We start from the raw sequence: 21,579 nt of genomic DNA, 5'->3' as shown, positions 1-21,579 counted from the left end.
TAGGGGACTTCCACAGTGTCCAACTTACGGGTTGCCCTCACATGAACTGACAGCGCTCATCGTCCAACACAGTTTTCCACCCTGCTGGATCATTTTTAATCGATTCCGAATTTGATTGTCAAGGATGGAGCCACGCACTTTGCAATACTTACTTTTATTCAAGTTTAGTGATAGCAATCAGATTGAGCAACTGAAACAGGTGAGTATGAGCTAAAGGGCTGGCAAAGCCCCAGCAGCATCATAATAGTTATCAGTTAAGGGGACTCAGTTGCCCCAGGGGTAAGGTATGAGCGACATGTGATAAGTTGACGCATTTCATTAAATGCAAAGCAGATCCACCTGCATTACCCACCAATAAAATGTTGCCATGGGGTCAGCTGACTGAGTGTTACACCCCTGACTAGGTATAGTCCTGTTGATGCTGGGTCCCTGCTTGAATCATGATACATTGATGTGTTTTCTCTCTATTTAAGCCTCGACTCGGCAACCTTTGTCAATAGTATGCTGGATATAATGCAGTTATGCTCAATTTTCCAGTTCTACATTTATTTTATACTATAGATACAGTATATAGATTAATTAATAATAATGGGACCATTAAATAAATATAATGCATATTATTAATTATAGACAATATGTAAATAATTTGAAACCAGAGAACTATAAACTGGGGGAAGTAGTGAGAGTGGTGGGATCAAAAAGTTTTTTTTATTTTGCTCTCTGTAAGTGAATAGGTAAACAAATTTCAATATTAAACCAAATCATTGATATCGCTGGTGTGTCTGCCAGTATTAGTAGACTAATATAACTATAATTTACTGTCCTCCGGTCCAGTTAATTTAGTACTGCAGTGTAGTAACTCGTAGGCAGATAATAAATACAAAAACAAAATATATATATATAGAAAAAAAATAAAAATACTTATGTCAAAGTGAAATGCGTGAATCTCCTGGGAATTTCAGGAGAGTAACTAAGTAAAATTTATAGCGTTCCCGCTTGGCTGTTTTAGCAGGGCACCGCATCCTGCCCTTTTTCTAAAGAGCAAAAAGCACCCTGCCCTCCAACGCAGCACCCCACTTAAATTGCCTGCGGGTGCCGTCCCCACCCGCAGGTCGCAGTGTCCCGGTGAATGGATGCCGGGAAGCATGGGCCCAGCATCCATTCACACTGATAGCAGCGCTTGGGGGCAGCCCAGAATGTCCGTAAATGCTGGGCATGCCCCCAAGAGTGACGAAAAGGGGATGCATCTTAAAGACATGCCCCCTTTTCCTTGGTCACGCCCCCTTTTCATTGCTCGCACATGTGTCCTTTCTCTAGGTCCGGCGGCCTGCCTGGCGCCGACCTAGAGTGAACACTAGATTTATAAAGTGATAGTTTACTGATACATTCCATTCACATGGAAATGCTGTTTCTCTGTCATATGTGAGCACTAAACACCTGAAAATGTTGTGTGAAGTGTTTGTATTGTGGAAGTGTGAAAGGGAAAAACACTTTCCCAATAAATGCAATGTGTCACTACACGGCTGCAGAACATCACATTTTGGACCTCATTTAGAGGCGCTCGCAAAAAGCGAGCACTAGCACTGAATGAGGGCGGCTGCTTTTTTTTAAAAACCGGCCTCCTGGCCGCTCGCTAAGCTGTGGGTGACCACCACAGCTTTTGCGAGCAGCCAGGTGATGGTCGTGATTATTGCGACCATCGGGCTTTTGACAAGACCCTTTTGGTAGGGTCTCGTCTGCCGCAAACCCAGTGATCTTCCTGCTCAAATAGATTAGGAAGCTCACTACTGACATCATGAGTGATGTCAGTAGGGCCGATCACAAACGGCAGGTGTTCCTTTTTGTCCAGCCACCCCCCCTCCCCGCCTACAAAACGGGGCGAGCTGTCGATCAACATCAAACAATTATTGATTGGAGGTCGGCGCTACACTTGGTGTAGTACGTAAAACTAACACAGTGGGTGAAGATGAAAAAAGGATATTTTATTCGTAAAATCGGGGGTCACAATGCCCCTATGTATATTACTCAGTGCAAAGTGGTGAATCGCAGTAAGGGAACTGGGATTCGGGGCAGGGTGTATATGAAATGGTGGGGGGTATGTATCAGCTGGGATACAGAACAGTCAGTGATACTCCCTGGGGTAGTGTACCGTGGAGAGATGCAACTGTGAGTCAATAGAAGTCTTAAACGCGGGGTGTCCAAGTCTGTGTCTGGCGGGGTGGCGTCCCATTTCCCCCAGGTGCACAAAACTTACCCTTGACGTGCTTGTCTATTCACCTCCAGGTGAACGAGATCCTCTTCTCCCATCTGGGGTCCTCCGGTCCTTGGCTCCGCTGTGTCAGGCAGCGCGTGTCAAGTTGCACGCGCCGCTGGTGAGCGGTGTCCCCACCGGCGGTCCGTGAGACTTCCGGGTGTATGCACTCTCGCGAGATTGTGCAACTCCCGGGCTCAGCATACACTGCACGGCGGCTCAACTCGGTGCCGCGAGGAGACTAAGGAGTGGGACTAGGCTGTAGTGATGAGTCTATGATCAGATCGGTGTGTGGTTTCCCTCAACATCGACAGCCACCCCGTTTTTAGCGAGCCCCGGAGCGAGTAAATTTTTCACTCGCTACGGGGCTAGCGCATGTGCGCGGCATACGTGGTGCATGTGCAGTGCCCCATCATCGACCCGCTTGCGAGCGCATAGCACTTGCGAGCAGGTCTGAATGAGGGCCTTTGTTTCCAGCTTCAAAAGGAGTCATTAAGCTGAAAAGCCTACAGTCACTTGTTTAATTCTAACTTCTGGATACTTTCTATTGTAGGAAATCTTTCAGTCATCGCTAAGAAGTTTACAAAGTTAAATAGTTTGTTCTGCAGAAATAAAAGGACACGGGAGAAACCAAAATGACTTTGACATTTTAAAATTGTTCAGATGCTCATAGTCATCATTCATCTTTAATGGATAGATGTTAAAGAGTCTCCTGGAACAATCTCACTTCAACCAAGGGCACGCCGTGATATTGAAGATATCCTTTTCCTTTAATGCTGTTCCTGAAATTTCCAAAATAAAGCATCATGAAAACATGGTCTGTGAACACATCACTGGCACTTGGAGTTTGATAGCGATCAGTTCCAAGTCTCTCAAAGCGAGAGTGTAGCGTCCTAGTTATGAAGATTTATAGACCTGTGAACGTTTAATGTAACTTCTTACTGTAGATCGGCAGCAGAGATTAAAGCCACAGGAATAACTGTGTGATTCGTATGATTCAGAGTTTAAGTAACTTGACAGCATGATACATTCCAAAACTTTTATCTTCTGAACAGTTTGAGCTTCTGTTGATGTTAAGTAATCTGCAATGTTATTTATCACTTTGCTCTTTGCTCTGACAAAGTAAATGTGTGTCATTCTTGTGTAGTCATCGATGAATGTTAGAAAGTATCTGTATCCACTTTTCGACTTCAGCCCCATCAGGCTGCACACGTCTGTATGCACTAATGCTATGGGTGCTTCAGCTCTGGTTGCTGATTTTGGAAAGGGACAATGAGCTTGCTTACCCTTTATACAACTCTCTTGCATGTCAGTCGCTCTGCGTCACTCACGGTTATTCCTGTCACCATTCCATCAAGAAGTTTATCAAGGTTATCATAACCCCAGGTGGCTTATCGTCTGTGCCAGGGATCCATAGATTGATTTGAATCAGAGGTCGTTATCACACAACACTCTTCTGTGTCTAGGATGTACAGTTGCTGGCATCAGGTTGCTGTCGCTATTACAGTCCCTCTTCAGCTTTGCACAACACACTTGCCCTTTGTGAACTTGACCTTGAATCCTTTCGGCTCTAAAACACTTATGGCAATGAAGTTTGTCCCCGTATCTGGTACAAATAACTCATCCACACCATGACCATATTTCTTCAAATTCTCCCTTTACTCAGTGCCTACCTAATCCTTTATTCTGCCCCCTGTTCCCACCTCTATCCTTCCCCCCTAGTCTCCTCCACTTCTTCCTCCCCTTCTCTGTTTGTATTCCTTCCCTCTGCTTCCCTCCCTCTCCTCTCCTGTTACTCCACTTTCATTCTTATCTGCCCTACAATGGTCCTAATACCCAACCACTAAACTCAACACTAACCCTCCTCTCCCTATCACTTCATCACACCTTCATCTACATCACACTAATCTTCTTCCTTTCCTACAAATGCATGCCACCTCTCCTGCCTACTGATTACTTCCTCCCACTCCTGCCTCCAAGATCTCACACAAGCTGCTCCCTTCCTCTGCAACTCTCTCCCTCTCCCTATCAGACTCTCCACCTCTCTACAAATCTTCATACGGGCTCTCAACACTCACTACTCCAAAGCCTTCCAGCTCTCATCCTAACCTGCTGCATACATGCTTCTTCCTCATGGTCTACCCTATGTGTGTTTTCTATCTGTCTCCCACCCCCCTATAGAATGTAAGCTCTCACGAGCAGGGCCCTCTTCCCTTATGTCCTTTTCCTTCCCTCTCTCATAAGATCATCTACTCAAAACTCTCCACAAGGGCTACTTGTTTGCTGATGCCCTGCTGCTTTTTTGAGTGTTATGATCTCTGCAGTAATGTTTATAACCTATGTTCTTATTCTGTGTTGTTTTGTACTGTAAGTTGCTGTTTTACAAGTTTGCTCATTTGTTAATGTACTTTGTGAGGTGCTGCGAAACCCTTGTGGCACCATAAAAATAAAGGATAATAATAATAATATCTGTAACTATGGTCTCACCTCTTATTCTTAGGCAATCCATGATTGTCTCGACTTTTGTGACTAAGTACCTTGTCTCCAATCCCTCTGATCTTTCTAGGATCATCTGTGGTTAGTGATGTAAACTACTCTTGGTTTCAACTAAAGTGCCTTGTAGCTCCCGAGTCTATGTACAAACAGTCTGTTTTGTAACTGTCCTTAACACTTAAAGCTGACTCGTTCTTTTAGTCACACTTCTTTTGCTGCATGGCATTTGCATCTTTCAGTTTGCATTCTGAGGCCTTGTGTTCAACTTTGTGACATAGGAAACATCTGTACTTGGGCCTTTTGAGCTTGGTATTATTTGAATGTAAGACCTTATTCTCAGCACTTGTTTCAACTGACTTTCCTGGAACTGAGACAGTTTAGCCCTTATGATCTCTATAGATAGCTTAACCATGTCGGATTCTAAAGCTATTACTAGGAAATCCAATTCAGACATTTGGTTCTGTAACATCACCATTACGACCTCCTCATCATCGACTTGGACTCCTACAGATTATTAGCTGCTGAGATATAGATATCACCGTATCAATACAATCATTCATGTCTCTGCATTCACTCAGTTTGGTTCCGTACAGTGTACACCTCAAATGTATCTCCTCATGACACCTTTGTCTTCATAAGCTGTCTCCAGGGCTATTCACATGTCATATGCTGACATTTGGAGTAAACATGTTGCACCATACTTCAATCAGTGTAAAAAATGCTGAAGTGGCCTTGGGCGCACTGACACTCTACAGCAGCAGGCTAAATAATCGATAGGTTGCACCTTCAGTACAACCTTGAAATAAATAAACCAGATGGTGATCATTTAGAGTGCGCTAGTGTCACAATCTAGAAAACAATCAATATATTTTCCTTAAATCCGTGCCCAATCAGTATTGTGTGCAGGTACAATTCCTTAGAGCGGATGTATTTCCATAATCAGAACAGAAACATGAACCCCACAGGCAGAATTGAAAATAGAAAACAGGTGCGCAATGTAGTCTGTGTGGGGACTAAATTGACTACTGAGCTGCTACACTAAGTGGGAAGTGCAACCTACTAAGGAAAAATACAATATAGGAAAAGAAGTATAGCGCTGGTAGACAAATAATAATAAAATTTATTAGATCACAAGGTTAAGCTAAACAATGAATATACACATAAAAAATATACACATAAAAAGCCTAATCAGTGTAATGTATCAATATACAGTACAAGCTGCTAAAACAAACAGGGTGATAGCGATGTTTCTCCAATGTAACATTTCTGACATGTATCAGTCCAGATAGTAAAAAATGCTGAAAAAAAAGAATTAAAGTCTCACCCAGTCTGAAAAGGGTCTGCAATGTCCAATTCAATTGGATTAAAAATATTCCGGTAATGCGCTGTCTGTGCGGCACAGGGGAGTAAAGGTAGGGATTGTTGGAGCGCGTAGATTAATTTGAGGGTGCTGTGATGTAATTCCCAATGATGTAGCTAGGCAGATCTGTATATCGTGTGTGCAACAGCGGGGGTGTACCAGCGACTTCGTTCACAGACATAACGCGTTGGCTGTGACATCACAACTGGGCAGGCACATGTAAATGCCCATCCAGTCGTGACGTCAGGCATGACACATCAGGCCAATGATTGGTAACTGTGTATGCACTTTCAATCGTTAGATAGGACGGCGGAAATCTGAGCAAATCAGAACTGAATGCCCGAAATGGGGCTCACTGCACATATACTGGCCCCCACGCAGGCTAAGGTGGAAGGTGGTGCCGGAATCCCAACAGCATTCGGAATCCAGGCATTTGAATCCAGACCCCCGGCATCTTGATGGTAATAGGGGGATGGTTGGCAGGGGCGTATCAATAATGGGTGCAGGGTGTGCGGGGAACACGGGCCCCTGGGTCCAGGGGGGCTCCGCACCACACACCCTGCACCCGTAATATTACTTACCTTTCTGGAGTCCCACGTCGGCGCGGGGGTCCGGCGCTGTAAAACGACTGGAAAGTGGCCGTGGCGGACATTTTCTCGTCCTTTGCGCATGCGCAGTACAGGGAAAATGGCCGTCGCGGCCATTTTCCCGGTGACCTGTGCATTCATTGTAGACTCTGGGCACACTCTAGTGCCCAGAGTCTACAACTTGGGCGCTGGCCGCGCACAGCTCAGTGCGTTGCCGGCCGCCGGGCGGAGAGGAGGGGGCCCGTGTCGGAGACTGCACACGGACCCCCTCCTCTCTAGAAACGCCCCTGAGGGTTGGGATTAGGTTTAGGCACTAGGGGGAGGGTTAGGGGTTAGGCTGCAGGGGTGTTAGGGTCAGGCTCTTGGTGGGTAAGGGTTAGGCTGTGGAAGGGGAGGTTTAAGCTGCAGGGGCGGGAGGAGGGTTATGGATAGGTTACCCTATCCTGTCAGGATTCTGACTGTCGGGATGCTGCTGTCTGTATTTTGGATGGGATCCTGTACCCAGCTAAGGAGAGCAAAGAGAGTGCTGACGTAGAAGATGCAGGTATCACAGGCTCTAGTGTTTGGAAGTTTGTATTAAGTAAGTTAGAGTATTAAGCCACTCTGGGAAAGGAGTCAATGCACCTATAAAGTTCTCACCCTGAATATGTGCAAATGATGGCACTACAGAAATGAAAGAAATATCAGGAGACCGGAAACATTTGAAATCACAATTTTAATAAATAAAGCTCTTTTCTTTTCAGAACAAATGCATTTTTGTTTACGAAAGAGGATAAATAAAGTAGAAAAAATATTCAGAAGGCCAGTGCCACCTACCTGGCAGCGCCAAGCACACTTTATAGAAGGCAACAAACAAATTGAATTGTCACTGCTGAGCTGCAACTTCAATAAACACTAATAAATATTCATGTGAAACTGTCACTCGTGTACAAATGTTGTGATACCTTTATCAGACGCCTCAATGAGATTCTATTTTTACTTTCTATGTGTCTTGTAAGCAAACATGAACAACACTACCAAGCGATAAAAAAAGATAAAGTCAATAAATAAACATAAAAATCACTGTACACACACACATATATATATATATATATATTAAACGGCATTTTATTGGCTATCACCTATCATGTGTTTTGGATAGCCAATATAATAAATCCGAATTTGCGGTAAAGTGGCGATAAGAACTGAGTAAATCCGAGTAAAACCAAGCCTGCACATCCCTAAAATATATATATATATATATATATATATATATATATATATATTTCATAGGGAGATAAAACAAGAATTAGAAAGTGATCATAAATATTTGCATTTTATTGACCGTTCCTTTCTTCCTCTTTGGGAAAAGTTGATTGCAAACATAATTTATAAAGTAACCATAATAATAATAACATTGAGTAATTTATAAAATGCAAAAACTGTGGATCTGCAACACCCCCCATCTGTATGCAAATGTACCTACCTACTCGACCACTGGGCGCATTCCAAAATACATCCTCGCTTCACGGCTTTCGGAAAAAAAAACCAATAAATGCAATCTGCCCCTAGTTCTGCACATTGGTCGATAAACCTTGAAACATGTCCACACGTAGTGTGGAACCAAATTAAAGTCAGAACAAATATTAACTTAATACCACCTTAGAAGCACCCACTTCATTATTTTAAACATTTTTCTCCTAAAATACTATTGTGTTTAGCATTATTTATGTCTGAATTACTCTAGAAGGTCCAAAATGATCACCAGGACCGGGTGTGAAAGAAGTTTGGATTTTTTGCCATGAGAAAAAGTCTGAGGGCCTCATTCAGAGGCGGTCGTAGGATGCAAGCGGTCGTTCTGAAACAGGGCGGCTGCTTGCATCCTGAACGGCCGCCTCCATGTCGGTCGTTAGGCTGTGGGTTAACTCCCACAGCTCTAACGACCGCTAAGGGTGATGGTCGCGATGGTCAAGACCATCGCGACCATCGGGGCTTACGACGAGACCCTAAGGTAGGGTCTCGTCAACCTTAAGCCCCAGGAAGCTTCCTGCTATGTTTGAGCAGGAAGCTCCCCACTGACATCACTGATGATGTCAATGGGGCCGCCCCCAAACAGCAAGCGTTCCGACAGGAATGCCTCCGTTTGGCCGGGCACGCCCCCGGCCTGCCCAGCAAACGGAGCGAGCTGTCACTCAACATCGACAGCTCGCCCCGTCTGCTACGAGACCCCTAAAGCCGGATCACCCGTCGTTAGCCGGGTCTCGCGCATGCGCATGACGGAGCCGGCTCCGTCGTGCGCATGCGCACTGGAGCAACATCGACCCGGTTGCGAGCTCTTAGAGCTAACGACCGGGTCTGAATAAGCTCCTGAGTTCCTTCCCTGTAAATGTGTTGTCTCCACCCCTTTATTTCATTTAAAATCTCTCAAAATTAACATTTTCCCACTTTAGTGCAATAATAGGTGCAGGAGTGGGCCTAATCTGTACTTAGCGGCACTCCCCTGACCCACACAACCAAAATTTCGTATCCCTGCAAATGGCGCCAACTTGGACCACGAATCCATGAGCTGCCCTGTAAAACTGGGTGGAATTGCTGAAAAGTAGACACGCAACATCACAAAACAGCATTTGCGCTGGGTTCTCGTGTTTCCTAAAGTCGGAATAATTAAAAAATGATCCCAATAATTGAAATTTTATTTGTTGGTTCTAAAATTTTAAGAAAAACAAAACTTAGATTGTACTTTAGCCCTGTTTTCTAAATGCAATAAGGCAAATCTTGATGGCATTTTATGGGTACATCATTGCTACTTAGCAGATGGAAGGCACTTATATAAATGCCTTTCTTAGCCAATTACACCTGAGATGTCTGTGAATGTTTATATCAGGATAAGGCGGAACTTTCTATAAAAAAAGGAGGATTGGAAATTTTACCTTTACTTGTATTTAGGATTATTGGTCTATACTCCATAATACTAACAATCTCCATCTTTTTGACCACTTCTGCCTCAGTTACCATATCATATCACCCAGGAGCAAACTAGATCAGAACACTATAAAGGGGGTGTGACTGCATCATGCTAGGGGCGTGGTCACACCCCAAGGCCTTCTGAGGCGACATTCCTCCTAACATTCCCAGCAAGTCTGGACACACTTCCTGACATCCGGGACTGTCCGTTGGGATTAATGCTACACTAATGAGTAAATAGTGGGTGTTGTTTCTATAGAGTGTATGTCGTGTAGGCATTTTACTTACTCAGCAATCCACTGTACAAAGTAAAAAATTATTCCATTGGAAGATAATTCAAAATTACTAAACAAACTATTTGTTTATGGACTAAGAATGGACAAAAAAATGATGTTTCTGTATCTATTTAAGACTGAATATGGTGTAACAATTGTGTAGGCCAGTGCTGGAGCGGGGCGACTTTCCCCCGGCGCCAAGGAGAAGAGCATTGCCAGGAGTGTCCTTAGGATGCTCCAGGCGGCTCTGCAGCAGTTCTTCCAGCTGCAGGGTGCCTGGAAAGCCAAATACAGGTGCCATGGTGCCATGGGGCCACCCCTAGTTTCATCCCTGGTATATGTGCTCTATCACAGAGATTCTAAGACCATTTACAGAACATTTTCAGATTTCTCCACTTTACCCCTTATCATCTAAACACCTTATAATGTGATACCTAGGGCTTAAAGTGGACCCGGAATGGGGCGGAACTGCGTTCCGTCACCTATTTGGAGACAGAACCAGCTCCGCCTCCTCCGACCCACCCAACCCCGGCGCCCCAGGCAGGCTTCATTTGCCGAGCACCCGCTGAGATTTTGTTACCAGCATGCGCCCGGCTACCTCCCTGCGGCGCCAGCGGCAGCCAGAGGCTGGAGCTCACTCATGAACTACGGCTTCTGGGTCCCGCTGTGTGCAGTGCACTATGGGAGAGGCGTCATGACATCTCTCCCACAGTTCAGACTAAGGAGCAGACAGACGGACTTGGGGGACCAGACAACAGTGGGAGCGGGAGATGGGACTTATAGTAAGTATTAGTTTTTGGTGTAAGCGGCTTTGCAATAAGGGACATTACTACAGAGGCATTACTCAGGAGGCACTACTACTGGTGGCATTACTTAAGGGATATTACTATTAGCGGCATTACTCAGGGGGCATTACTAGGGGCACTACTACTGGGGGAATTACTAAAGAGGGGCATCACTATTACAGGGGAATTACTAATGGGGGCACTATTACAGGGGGATTACTAATGGGGGCATTGCCAAGGGGGCACCATTTTTGGGGCTCTGCATAAGGGGCACCACTACTGTGGGCTCCGCATAAGGGGCGCTACTACTGCATTGTGTATAAGGGGCACAAATGTGGGCATTGTGTATAAGGGGCACAAATGTGGGCATTGTGTAAAAGGGGCACTGCTGTGTGTCATACATGAATAAGAGACACTACTATGTGGTGTGATGTGAATCAAGAATGTGCTACTGTGTGGTGTAATTTGTATCAGGAATACTATTAATCTATTATGTGACCACGCCCCTTTCTTTTGAAACCACGCCCCTTTCCCCAGCATGCGCTGTCCCTTTATTGTCATTGCACCAAGGGGCGCGGTGAGTTCCACCACTTCTCTAGGACCACTTTAAGCACTGGTGATACCGGATATTGCACACAAGGTGGCTGATGCTGAATTATGTATAACTTAAAAGATTGTTCTTGCAGAAAAAGCGTATTGTCGCCTATATGATAGACAGGAGCAGCGTTTACCTTTGCAAAGCCCTCATTTGCTTTGCGACTATTTTCTGAATGTCGTCACTATCAGCACAAACTTGCACCCTTACAGCAGGTGCAAATGCTACGCCTCCTAACGGACTCGTTTGCAAATATTTGTACGTATGCATGACCCATATGTGGAAACGCCTCTTCCCACCACAGTTCTGCCTGCTGAGTTGTAAGGTTTGCGACATTCAAACTGCGCACGACTCTACATTCTGGCATTTGTGTGAGGTCCCTTTCTGTGCACGCGTAGTTGCAAATTCACGCAAGATACGCTTACACAATTGGTATCAATTGACACCAGCCCTGTCTGATGACAGTTAATGAACATCATACATCAGAAACGAATACCCCAACTCGTAGAGAAGTGAACTGGAGTCCCACATTGCTGCCTAATTCTAAATGGTCTCGTTACTGTAGGAGATAACGTCCACCCCATTTTGTGAGGAGTAAATGATTATGAAGTTAGGAAGGACTGATAAGTCCCCTTTAAGGTATCAATAAGCACAATATTATTTTATCATGTTCAAATAATCAGAACATAATGTAACATTCTAAACGGAATTTGTGCAGCATTCATTGTAAATTTAGCTTTACATTAATTATGTAGAGCCAGGTATGATCTGGTCACACAGAGAATATATTGAGTTAGGCATATAACTAGTCATTTTGATAAATGCTACACATATGGTATGGTACTATGTACTTGGGCTGACTGCCCTATTGGGTGAAAGTGCATTGCACAAAGGGCTTAGGCACAGTGCTGAGCCCTGAGGACTGCGACAGAAGCTGTTGTTTTCCTAGGGTTCTGGGTTGCTGAGTCAAATGCCAAACTCCTACTGGTGCAGAGCATTGGCTCCACGCAGATTGTCCGTACACACTGGACGATCCGGCCGATATGACGTTCTGATGCGGCCAACGGCATATTGGGCCAACATCGTCCTAGTGCAGTGGTGTCAAACTCAGGCCCTTCAGCTGCAGTGGAACTACACATCCCAGCATGCACTGCCAGAGTTTTGCTATTAGGGCATGCTAAAACTGTGGCAGGGCATGCTGGGATATGTAGTCCCACAGCAGCTGGAGGGCCCAAGTTTGACACCTCTGTCCTAGTGTGTACCTAGATTTACTCCTGCACCTCCCACATGGTGTCTCCATCCCGAAGGGATTGTTTTTCAAAGATGGCAATTTTTAACGTTTACTCCTTGGTAGTGGTAAATGTTCAGCACTTACCTACTATGTGTTTAGCACTTACCCACTATTGCCGCCTCTTAGGACATCCCCTCTGGGATCTTCAAGTGGCTTGTTGGTGCATTTCTCTCTGCTCTATCAGTGGCTGGGAGCTCTGCCCCACATTTAGAGGTTTCACAGCCATTTTGGTGGAGTAAGCAACTCTGCATATAGATATTTGCCCATGTTCCTCTCTTTTTTCTCACCACTCTTAAGGCAATACTGTACATTTATCATTTATTTTGTTGGAGCTCTTTTAGGAGTTAGATGCAATCAAACCATTGTTCGTGTGTTCCCTCGTATATTAATAAGGGAGTATGATGTTGGTGGTCTGCACTAATTTCCATGAGAAGGCCGCCTATCCATTCACTTGTATCTAGTGACATCGCCCAGCCCCCTCATGCCTCAGTGATGTGTCTATTTGCTACTGAACTGATTGACTGACCATTGGTCCAGCTCACAAAATGGCTGCCTCCACTGTTTGTGTGTCAGTTACACTGATAACTCACCTTAGGAACAGGGATAGACGGGACTGTGGAACTCCTAATGAGGATTAACCCATTAGTCACCTTCCCACACAAATTGTCTGTCAAATGCATGTCCCAAATGCAGTAAAGTTTCGACTCCCTTCGAGAAATGATAGAACTATGATGATGTGCACATTTGTACCACGTAATAAAACTAAACTCTTAAGTAACATTTATGCTCTATCAAATAATACAGAGATAGTTTGCAGACCCCTGGTATCCCTGTTTCCACTTCCTTTTGGCTGACAAAGCCATTTAATCCTATTATCTTCTCTGCAGCATAGAGAGATAGCTGTTTCAAAACTGTGGGGTCTATGTACTAAGCTTTGGAGAGAGATAAAGTGGACGGAAGTACCAACCAACCAGTTCCTGTCTCTTTACAGGTTGTGTTTGTAAAATAGCAGGAGCTGATTGGTTGGTACTTTGGGGGGTTATTTACTAAGCATGGGATGGGAGATAAAGTGAGCGTAGATAAAGTACCACCCAGTCAGCTCCTAACTGCCACGTGACAGGCTGTGTTTGAAAAATGACAGGAGCTGGTTGGCTGGTACTTTATCTTCATCCAAGACTTAGTAAATAGACTCCTTTATCTCCATACACTTTATCTCTCGGCAAAGCTTTGTACATAGGCCCCTGTATCAGTGATTTGTTCAGGGTAGAAGGGAAGTCTTGGACAAAGTTGTATGCTGGTGCCCGCTGCAGATGCCAGCTGTGTAATTGCAGCCTTAGGGACTGATTCTGAGGTGGGCGCATGCGCGTCTTTATGCCGATGATGACTTTCATCCACTTGCAGCTATCTTTACAGTTTAGACCAGTGGTCGGGGAACAGGGGTAAATTACCCCACATGGGGTAAAAATTAAATTCCTGGGGGTAAGGGACGGACAGCCAGGCATGCATATGAATCATTCTATAATATAGAATGATTCACATACATACCCGGCTGTGCCGCAGGGAGGCTCTAAGCGGAGATGTTATTACCAACGTGCGCCCGGCTCCTTCCCTGCAGCGCCGCGTTACCCGGAGGCTGGAGTTCTCTTCTTAACTCCAGCTTCCAGGCTCTCTCCATGCGCACTATAGAAGAGACGTCATGACGTCTCTCCCATAGTTCCGAGGAGCAGCCGGGTGGACAGGACGGCAGCGGATGCAGGAGCGGGGATTAAGGTAAGTGTTTTTTTTTTGTACAAGCGGCACTACAGGGGCATTATAAGGGGGGACTACTACAGGGGCATTATATAGGGGGAACTACTACAGGAGCACTATATGGATATGGGGGCACTACTACAGGGGCATTATATAGGGGGAACTACTACAGAAGCACTATATGGGGGCACTACTACAGGGGGATTATATGGGGGGCACTACTACAGGGGCATTATATGGGGGCACTACTATATGATTTCCTTCCCTTCAAATCAAGGGGGTAATGTCGGCAGATCTAAATATATTTTGGGGTAAAAGGTAAAAAAGTTCCCTTACCCCTAGTTTAGACGCACCGTTGGGCGCACATGGAAACTTGCGCCAACCCTATGGTAGGCCCAGTTTCTCTGTCTGTACATAGCGCCCTGCAGCCGCTATCAGCGACTCGCATTAGGCTAGCCAACCCCCATGTTGTCTCCCAGGAACTCCCACTAAAATCCACGCTCCCTGCATCCAAATTCATTCTGCATTTCCCTGCGGTAACCATGCAGGGTGCGACTGAGAAGCGTGCACAGACTTAAAACATCGGCCCACTGCATGCGGCATTGACACTGCACCCATCTCAAAATCAGGCCCTTAGTGTTTGGTTTATTTTCATCCTAAGACAGTAGAAAATTGAATAACAATGATTTTCAAACAGTATTATTATCAACAAGAGCAAATAAATCTTTTTTTTTTTTTTTAAATGGACACATCCGTAGCATTATTCTCCTATGCACAAGAGACGCCCGCATTTCTTAGCTAAACATTAGCTTTTTTTGATGTTTTAAATAAAATATCTGATCCTAAAACATTGCTTGCGGCTGATACTGATAACTGTACACCACTATCCTGACCCCGTGTTATAGAAAGTGAATTCTGCACACTGGAAATAATTCAAGGATTTCCCGTCCATTCATGTTCACTAAAACATCGGAAAAGACTTATTCCAACAGCCAGGGAATATCGGCAATAGTAAACTATCTTCTTCCCGAAAAAACACGCTCTGAAAAGGAAAAAGTTCAGTCGAATCACTCTAGTCACTCACATGGTCTAAATACACATTAATAGCGCTTCCGCCACCATGTCCTCACTTTGTGCTTACGCTATAAAGTCCAGTATCTTGTAGAGTCATTTGCCAGGTCCTTTGTTCTCAATACTTTCCCAATGTCTTGGTCATCTCACTGCCATGAAACTCCAGGTACAAAGGTGAAATACGTGCACCGACGTGTAAAGTCCCCTCACAGTGCAGAGCTTGGAAAATAAAAAAGAGATCCAAGAGCCCTGGAGGTCTGCGGTGTTCTTGCGTCAGATGGCCGGTGTTTGCTTTATACTGTGAAAGCTGATCCGCGTGGGAGACGTTGGGATGGACATTGCCCGGGCGACTCGGACACGGAGAGAGTGATGGTCCTGCCAACGGTGCCACCTTTTCCTTGCAGCTGATTGAACCTGGGCAGAATAATACACACGTTATCCTACAGAGCGCCTGTAAGTGGTTAAAAGCAGGATGGAGGATCCTTTGTTATGATATAGTCTACAGAACAGATCACGTGAAGGTGGAATGGTGTTTTGTATATCTCTTGGAAAGTTTATAGATTCATAAGTGTGCACAATACTAGTACAAATAGCAGGAGCTTAAGTGAAATGAAAATACACCTTAGAAAAATGTTTTATGGCATAGTAAATCACTATTCCATCTTAACTCAATACCCACATAAATAAGGCTTCTCCCAAGGCACCATCCTATATCAGATGAGGGGCCAGGTGTTTGGATAACCAAATAATGGTAAACAGGACCCACAGCCCTAAGCCTCCACATGTACAATGGTGTAATCCAGTGGTTCTCAAACTGGGTCCTCAGGACCCCACACAGTTCACGTTTTCCAGGTCACCCAGCAGGTGCGCAGGTGTACTCATTACTCACTGGCACATTTTAAAAGATCCACAGGTGGAGCTAATTATTTTACTTGAGATTCTGTGAGGAGACCTGGAAAACATGCACTGTTTGCGGTCCCGAGGACCGAGTTTCAGAACCTGTGGTGTAATCTTTGAAGTAAATGAGCCATGGAAGAATCAGGGAATTCTCCTGACTGAGGCTGGTCAAGTGTAGTCATTGATGTCCTACTAGTCTACGGTGTGCAACACAGGTGACTAGATTACTGTATTTACATTCTTATTGTGCTCCATTGAACTGAACCTGATCACTGCATGGATAAATCAATATTGCTATAATTGATATTACTTATTATTATCTTTTATATGACGCCACAAGTATACAGTAGCATTGTACAAAATGGTATAATACATCAAAAAGTACATTGATTGTAGACAAGATTATAAATCTACATATACTGTATACATAATTACATACTGTCAAGTATAACCTGCATGTTATATAATTAGGAAGACGAGACAATAGGAGAGGACCTTGCTTGCAAGAGCTCACATACTAGAGGGGATGTGGGTGAACAAAAAATGGTTAGGAGCAGAGTTGGGAAATGGATAGGAAGACGGATGATGGGAATGAAGAGATGAGTCTTATGGGCATATTTGAAGACTGGCTGAAAATCTAGTTGTGCGTGGGACATTTCAGAGGTTGGGTGCAGTCAGTAGAAATCCTGAAGGCTGTTTTGTTTTCTAAAGCTTTGTAGAAGAGTTAGAGTGAACTTGACGCTGGATAGGCAGTGTAGCCAATGTAGGGAATGGTAGAGGATTCAACAGAGGTGGAATGATCAGAGAGAAAAATTAGGTGGGCGGTGGGGTTGAGGACAGAGGGAAAGAGGGGTAAGGCAGGAGATCTTATGCCTCTTTTATACTAAAGTTTCGGGTCTGGCCCGGGGGTTGGAACAGGGTATCCATCCAGATCAGAACTGGAACTAACCCATTTCAGACTGCGGCGCCGACCCAGGATATTCTCGAGTCGGCGGCGTTCACACCGGAGTCGGGTCTGCAGCAACCCGGTTCTTCCGGCGTTGCAGTGGACGCTTAAAGATGATGTCATCACCAAGCGCCTCTGAAGCTGGCCAACCGGGCGGCATGCGGCACAATCCAGGTCGTCGTGACCCGGATCACGCCGTTTACACAGCAGGGTGGCACAAGGGCGACCCCTGGCCAACCCTGCAAAGTACCCAAGTTGGATCCCCGGGTGGATCCATTTACATCAAAAAAATTCCTGAGTCGATGTGCATCAACCTCGGAATTTTAGGTCAGTGTAAAAGAGGTATTATAAGGAGAAGGATGGGGTAATTGGGTTGAGAGATAATAAGGGTGTAAATGAAAGAATGTGGACGTGGCAAGATTGGGAAAGGGACTGAATGTGGGAGATGAAGAAGAGGGCAGAGTCTTGGATGACGCCAAAGCAACAGACTTGGAGGGCAGAGGAGAGGGTGGTACTGTGAGTGATGAGTGGGGAACTTGGTGGGTGGAAAGACAATGACTTTCATTTTGGTTATGAAGGAGAAGGGGGTGATCAATACTGTTAAAAGCTACTTTAAATGTGAAGAGGATTAGTAATGAAAAATGTCCCTTGGATTTAACAGAAAGGAGTTAAATGGTGAAGTTCCAGAAGACTCCAAACAGATTGTCATGCAGAGTGTTCCTGTCTCTGAGTGATTGCATTTCCGAGAGCTGACAATAATCAGCTGTTTGCCGCAGATTACCTCGAAGGCAGCCACAGTTAATAATCATTTTAGATTAATAATAAATGCACGTGCTAACGAATTAGAAATATTGTCATTAAATCTGATTATTGTTCATTTTTCAAGGTGCAGAAATGAATCCAATATGTCTAGCTACAGTAGCTCATTTTCTCAGGGTTGTGATTATTTGTAACAACAAAAAAAATCAATATTAATTTCTTTCTGCATTTTTTAAAATATAATGCTAAGTAAAGTACCTTTAACATTCTGTAGTAGCATAATACAAATAGCGTTTATGCATGAGAACTATAACGTCAGTGCAGCCGCGCAACATGAGAATTCTGGGGCTCACGTAGAGTTGAATCCAATTTAGCCAAAACCATAGGCGTAAATTGCGTCCATAGAAAATAAGTAATTTGCGTTATACGTAGAGCCTCAGGTATCTTAAGATGCCTGCGACTGTGCATATCGCGTAAAAAGGATATTTTCCAAAATTTAGGGAATAACCGTAAGAAAAGCAAACAGCATAAGATAAGCTAATGGCATGAGATACACTGATAGCATAAGTACTGTAATGCTAATAGTGTATCACTTCAGTGTAATACAGTGGGGAAACCCTAAATGACCTGAGACCATACTCAAATCCAACTGTATAACTAGTGTTAGTCAATTAAGTTGCATTTGTCATTTTGCTAAGCTGTGGGTGCCAACATGGAACGAAGATGACAACCCTTCAGAATTGAAGAACAAGGGATATATTTATTTACTAAAGTGCAGATTTTTAGAAGTGGATGTGTTGCTCATGCTAGATAAATGTTAGGTAGAATCTGATTGGTTGCTATGGGCAACATCTCCACTTCTAAAAACCAGCACTTAAATATACCCCAAGGGTTTTTATGTGGGTGTCGGTAGTTTGACACGTGTGGTTTTATTTTATTTCATTTTGTCTTGGCACATCAAAGGTCCAGTGTGCCCTGGAGCCAGGCCATGCAAGCAGTTGTGGTTTCTCAAGCTGGGGTTTGTAGTACTACAAGTTCAAGCATTTTGGCATGGTAGTTCCTGTAGTGTACCAAGCAAATTTTTTTTACTAACTTACCCCCCACAGACTACACAAGGGGTCCTATTTAGCACAATCTATATTTTAAATACAGATGTGATAAAATATTGTCACCTAAATTTGCCATAAGAAAATGTTCTCATGAATTTAGCACTATACCTTTGCTGGGATAAGGTTCAATGTCGGTATGTGTACTGCACGTGCAGGCGGCACATCCGATGGCCTGCACAAGAGTCATTGGGAGCAGGGAAACGGAGGTTCCCTCCCTGAAAGTATTTGCGATATAGTAGCTCAGTGGTTCTCAAACTCGGTCCTCAGGACCCCAAAGTTCCTTTCTCCCAGGTCACCCAACAGGTGCACAGGTGTGTTCATTACTCACTGACACATTTTAAAGATCCACAGATGGAGCTAATTATTTCCCTTGTGATTCTGTGAGGAAACCTGGAAAACATGCACAGTTTGGGTTCCTGAGGACTGAGGGCCTAATTCAGACCTGCTCGCGAGCGCTGAGCGCTCGCAAGCGGGTCGATGTTGCCCAAGTGCGCATGCGCACGACGGAGGCGGCTCCGTCGTGCGCATGCGCGAGACCCGAATAACGACGGCCAAGCCGTCGTTATGGGTCTCGCACCAAAGGGGGCGTGCTGTCAATGGTGAATGACAGCACACCCCCTTTGGTGGGCGTGCTGGGGTCATGGCTGCCCAGACAGAGGCGTTCCCATGAGAATGCCTACCGTCTGGGGCCGGCCCCACTGACATCAGTAGTGATGTCATTGGGAGTGATTTTGGCTCTGATAGAGCCAAAATCACTCCAGGGCTTGTGGCAGCGAAACCCTACCGCAAGGGTCTCGTCGCAAGCCCGATGGTCACGATGGTCTTGACCATCGCGACCATCATTTTAGCCGTTCGCTATAGCTGTGGGTGGTCACCCACAGCTATGCGAGCGGCCAGGTGGCCGCTCCAAAAAGGAGCAGGGACGGCCCTGATTCAGCGTCCGGCTCTGAATCAGGGACTGAGTTTGAGAACCTATGTAGTAGTTTATAGGCTAACTCAACATCAACAGTTTGTGTTTTAGAGATATCCATGGTTGAGCACAGGTGGAACCAAATTGACTGAGGTACTAATTAAGTCCCCTGTGCTCAATCATGGATCTCTCTAAAACCTGAACTGTTGGGGAGCCTTGAGGACCGTGTTTGGGAACCTCTGGGCTAATGGGGCCCATCCATCAGCCATGGATTGCCGCGATCTGCAACCCGGCATCGCGGGATAGCAGAAATCCAACATGTTGGATTTTCCCAATTTGACGATCGCGATCAAAAAATGATCGTGATCGTCAAATCGGGGACATTTAACATGTAATATTTCAGCGATCCTGCGATGGATCGCTGACCATCGATGTTGGCCGGCCGGCGTTTCCACCCGGCAGATCGGCATTTCCGATCGCGACGCAGGATTGCAGAAATACCGGTCAGGTGTATGGGCACCTTAACTCTTTGCCTTCCAGGGTTTGGTAAGCCCACCAACTATGGGGGCTGCTTTGCAGTCGGAAATGGAGACATTGCTGTAGATATAGGAGATACTGTATCTGTTGCGGACCCTCCTTCTGTTTGGTACTATACCATGTGTAACCGATACTGCCAGTTTCCAACCTATAGTCCCACCGGCTCAGATCCCTTCCTGCTGTGTCTGCACTGCAGAGCCCCGGACACATGCAGCTGCTTCTGCTGGAAAAGGTATGAAATACCAGCGGCTGTGTAGCCGCCCTAACCCCCCTCACTTTACCCACTATAGAGTGTCTTCCAACATCATTCATTCTAGTTTTATATACAGTATTTGTTTGGATGGCTCTTGGTATTTGTACCCTGAATTTCATCTTGTTTTGATGCAGCATTGAATACACCTTATCCAAAATTATGTTTATTAAAATTGAAATGTAATTTTGCTATATTGCATTTTCTCATGTATTGTATACTAGTTTGTAAAATAGAAGACAAAGAAACATAAATGCTCAGCTTTGCCCGTTCTTCCTGTGTTCCCTCAAATAGATCTGATTTCAGGGCTACCCAGTGATTTATAAATGGCACATATACCTTATGCCTTTCAGCTCTCTGCCAGCATAATAATAGTAATGGGAGCAGCTTTATGTGTTATTTGATTTCATAGAAGCTGAGATACTAATTACTTTAGCAATGTGAATGGTTCCTCCAGATGTTGCTCAGAAGCCGATCGCAGTCACATAATGCTCTCTCTCTAACATCCTCATATGAATGAGCTCAAAGTAAATCTTATTATTTAATATGGTTTTACTTGCTTAAAACCGTCGCAATCATGAAAGTAAATGCTAAATGTGTTTGTGTAATTGTTTAGAAACTTTCATGGAAATTATTTTAAAGACACCAAGGATATAGGGGATAATATCTTTGGAATAATGTGATAAGCAATTACATTATCATGAAGTGCTTTCTATGTGTGTCACTGTGAGGAGCACTGGTAATGAGTTCAATGTGGCTCAGAGTACTGTA

The 21,579-nt window shown here is 44.7% G+C and overlaps 1 protein-coding gene across 2 annotated transcripts in view; it reads right to left on the bottom strand.

Annotated features, from left to right (window-relative positions):
• Nucleotides 1-13,784: 13,784 nt before the first annotated feature.
• The window catches only part of CRHR2 (corticotropin releasing hormone receptor 2), a 435,919-nt gene continuing 428,124 nt past the window's right edge, over nucleotides 13,785-21,579 (bottom strand). For both annotated transcript variants that reach the window (XM_088442584.1, XM_088442585.1), the window contains one exon: nucleotides 13,785-15,814. In XM_088442584.1, the coding sequence (XP_088298710.1) occupies nucleotides 15,674-15,814 (141 nt within the window). In that variant the 3' untranslated portion in view covers nucleotides 13,785-15,673. The remainder of the gene's footprint in view (nucleotides 15,815-21,579) is intronic.

Source organism: Taudactylus pleione, unplaced genomic scaffold (assembly GCF_031769625.1).
Source record: "Taudactylus pleione unplaced genomic scaffold, aTauple2 ptg000314l, whole genome shotgun sequence".
NCBI lineage: Eukaryota > Metazoa > Chordata > Amphibia > Anura > Myobatrachidae > Taudactylus > Taudactylus pleione.
This window is presented reverse-complemented; position numbering and strand designations above follow the sequence as displayed.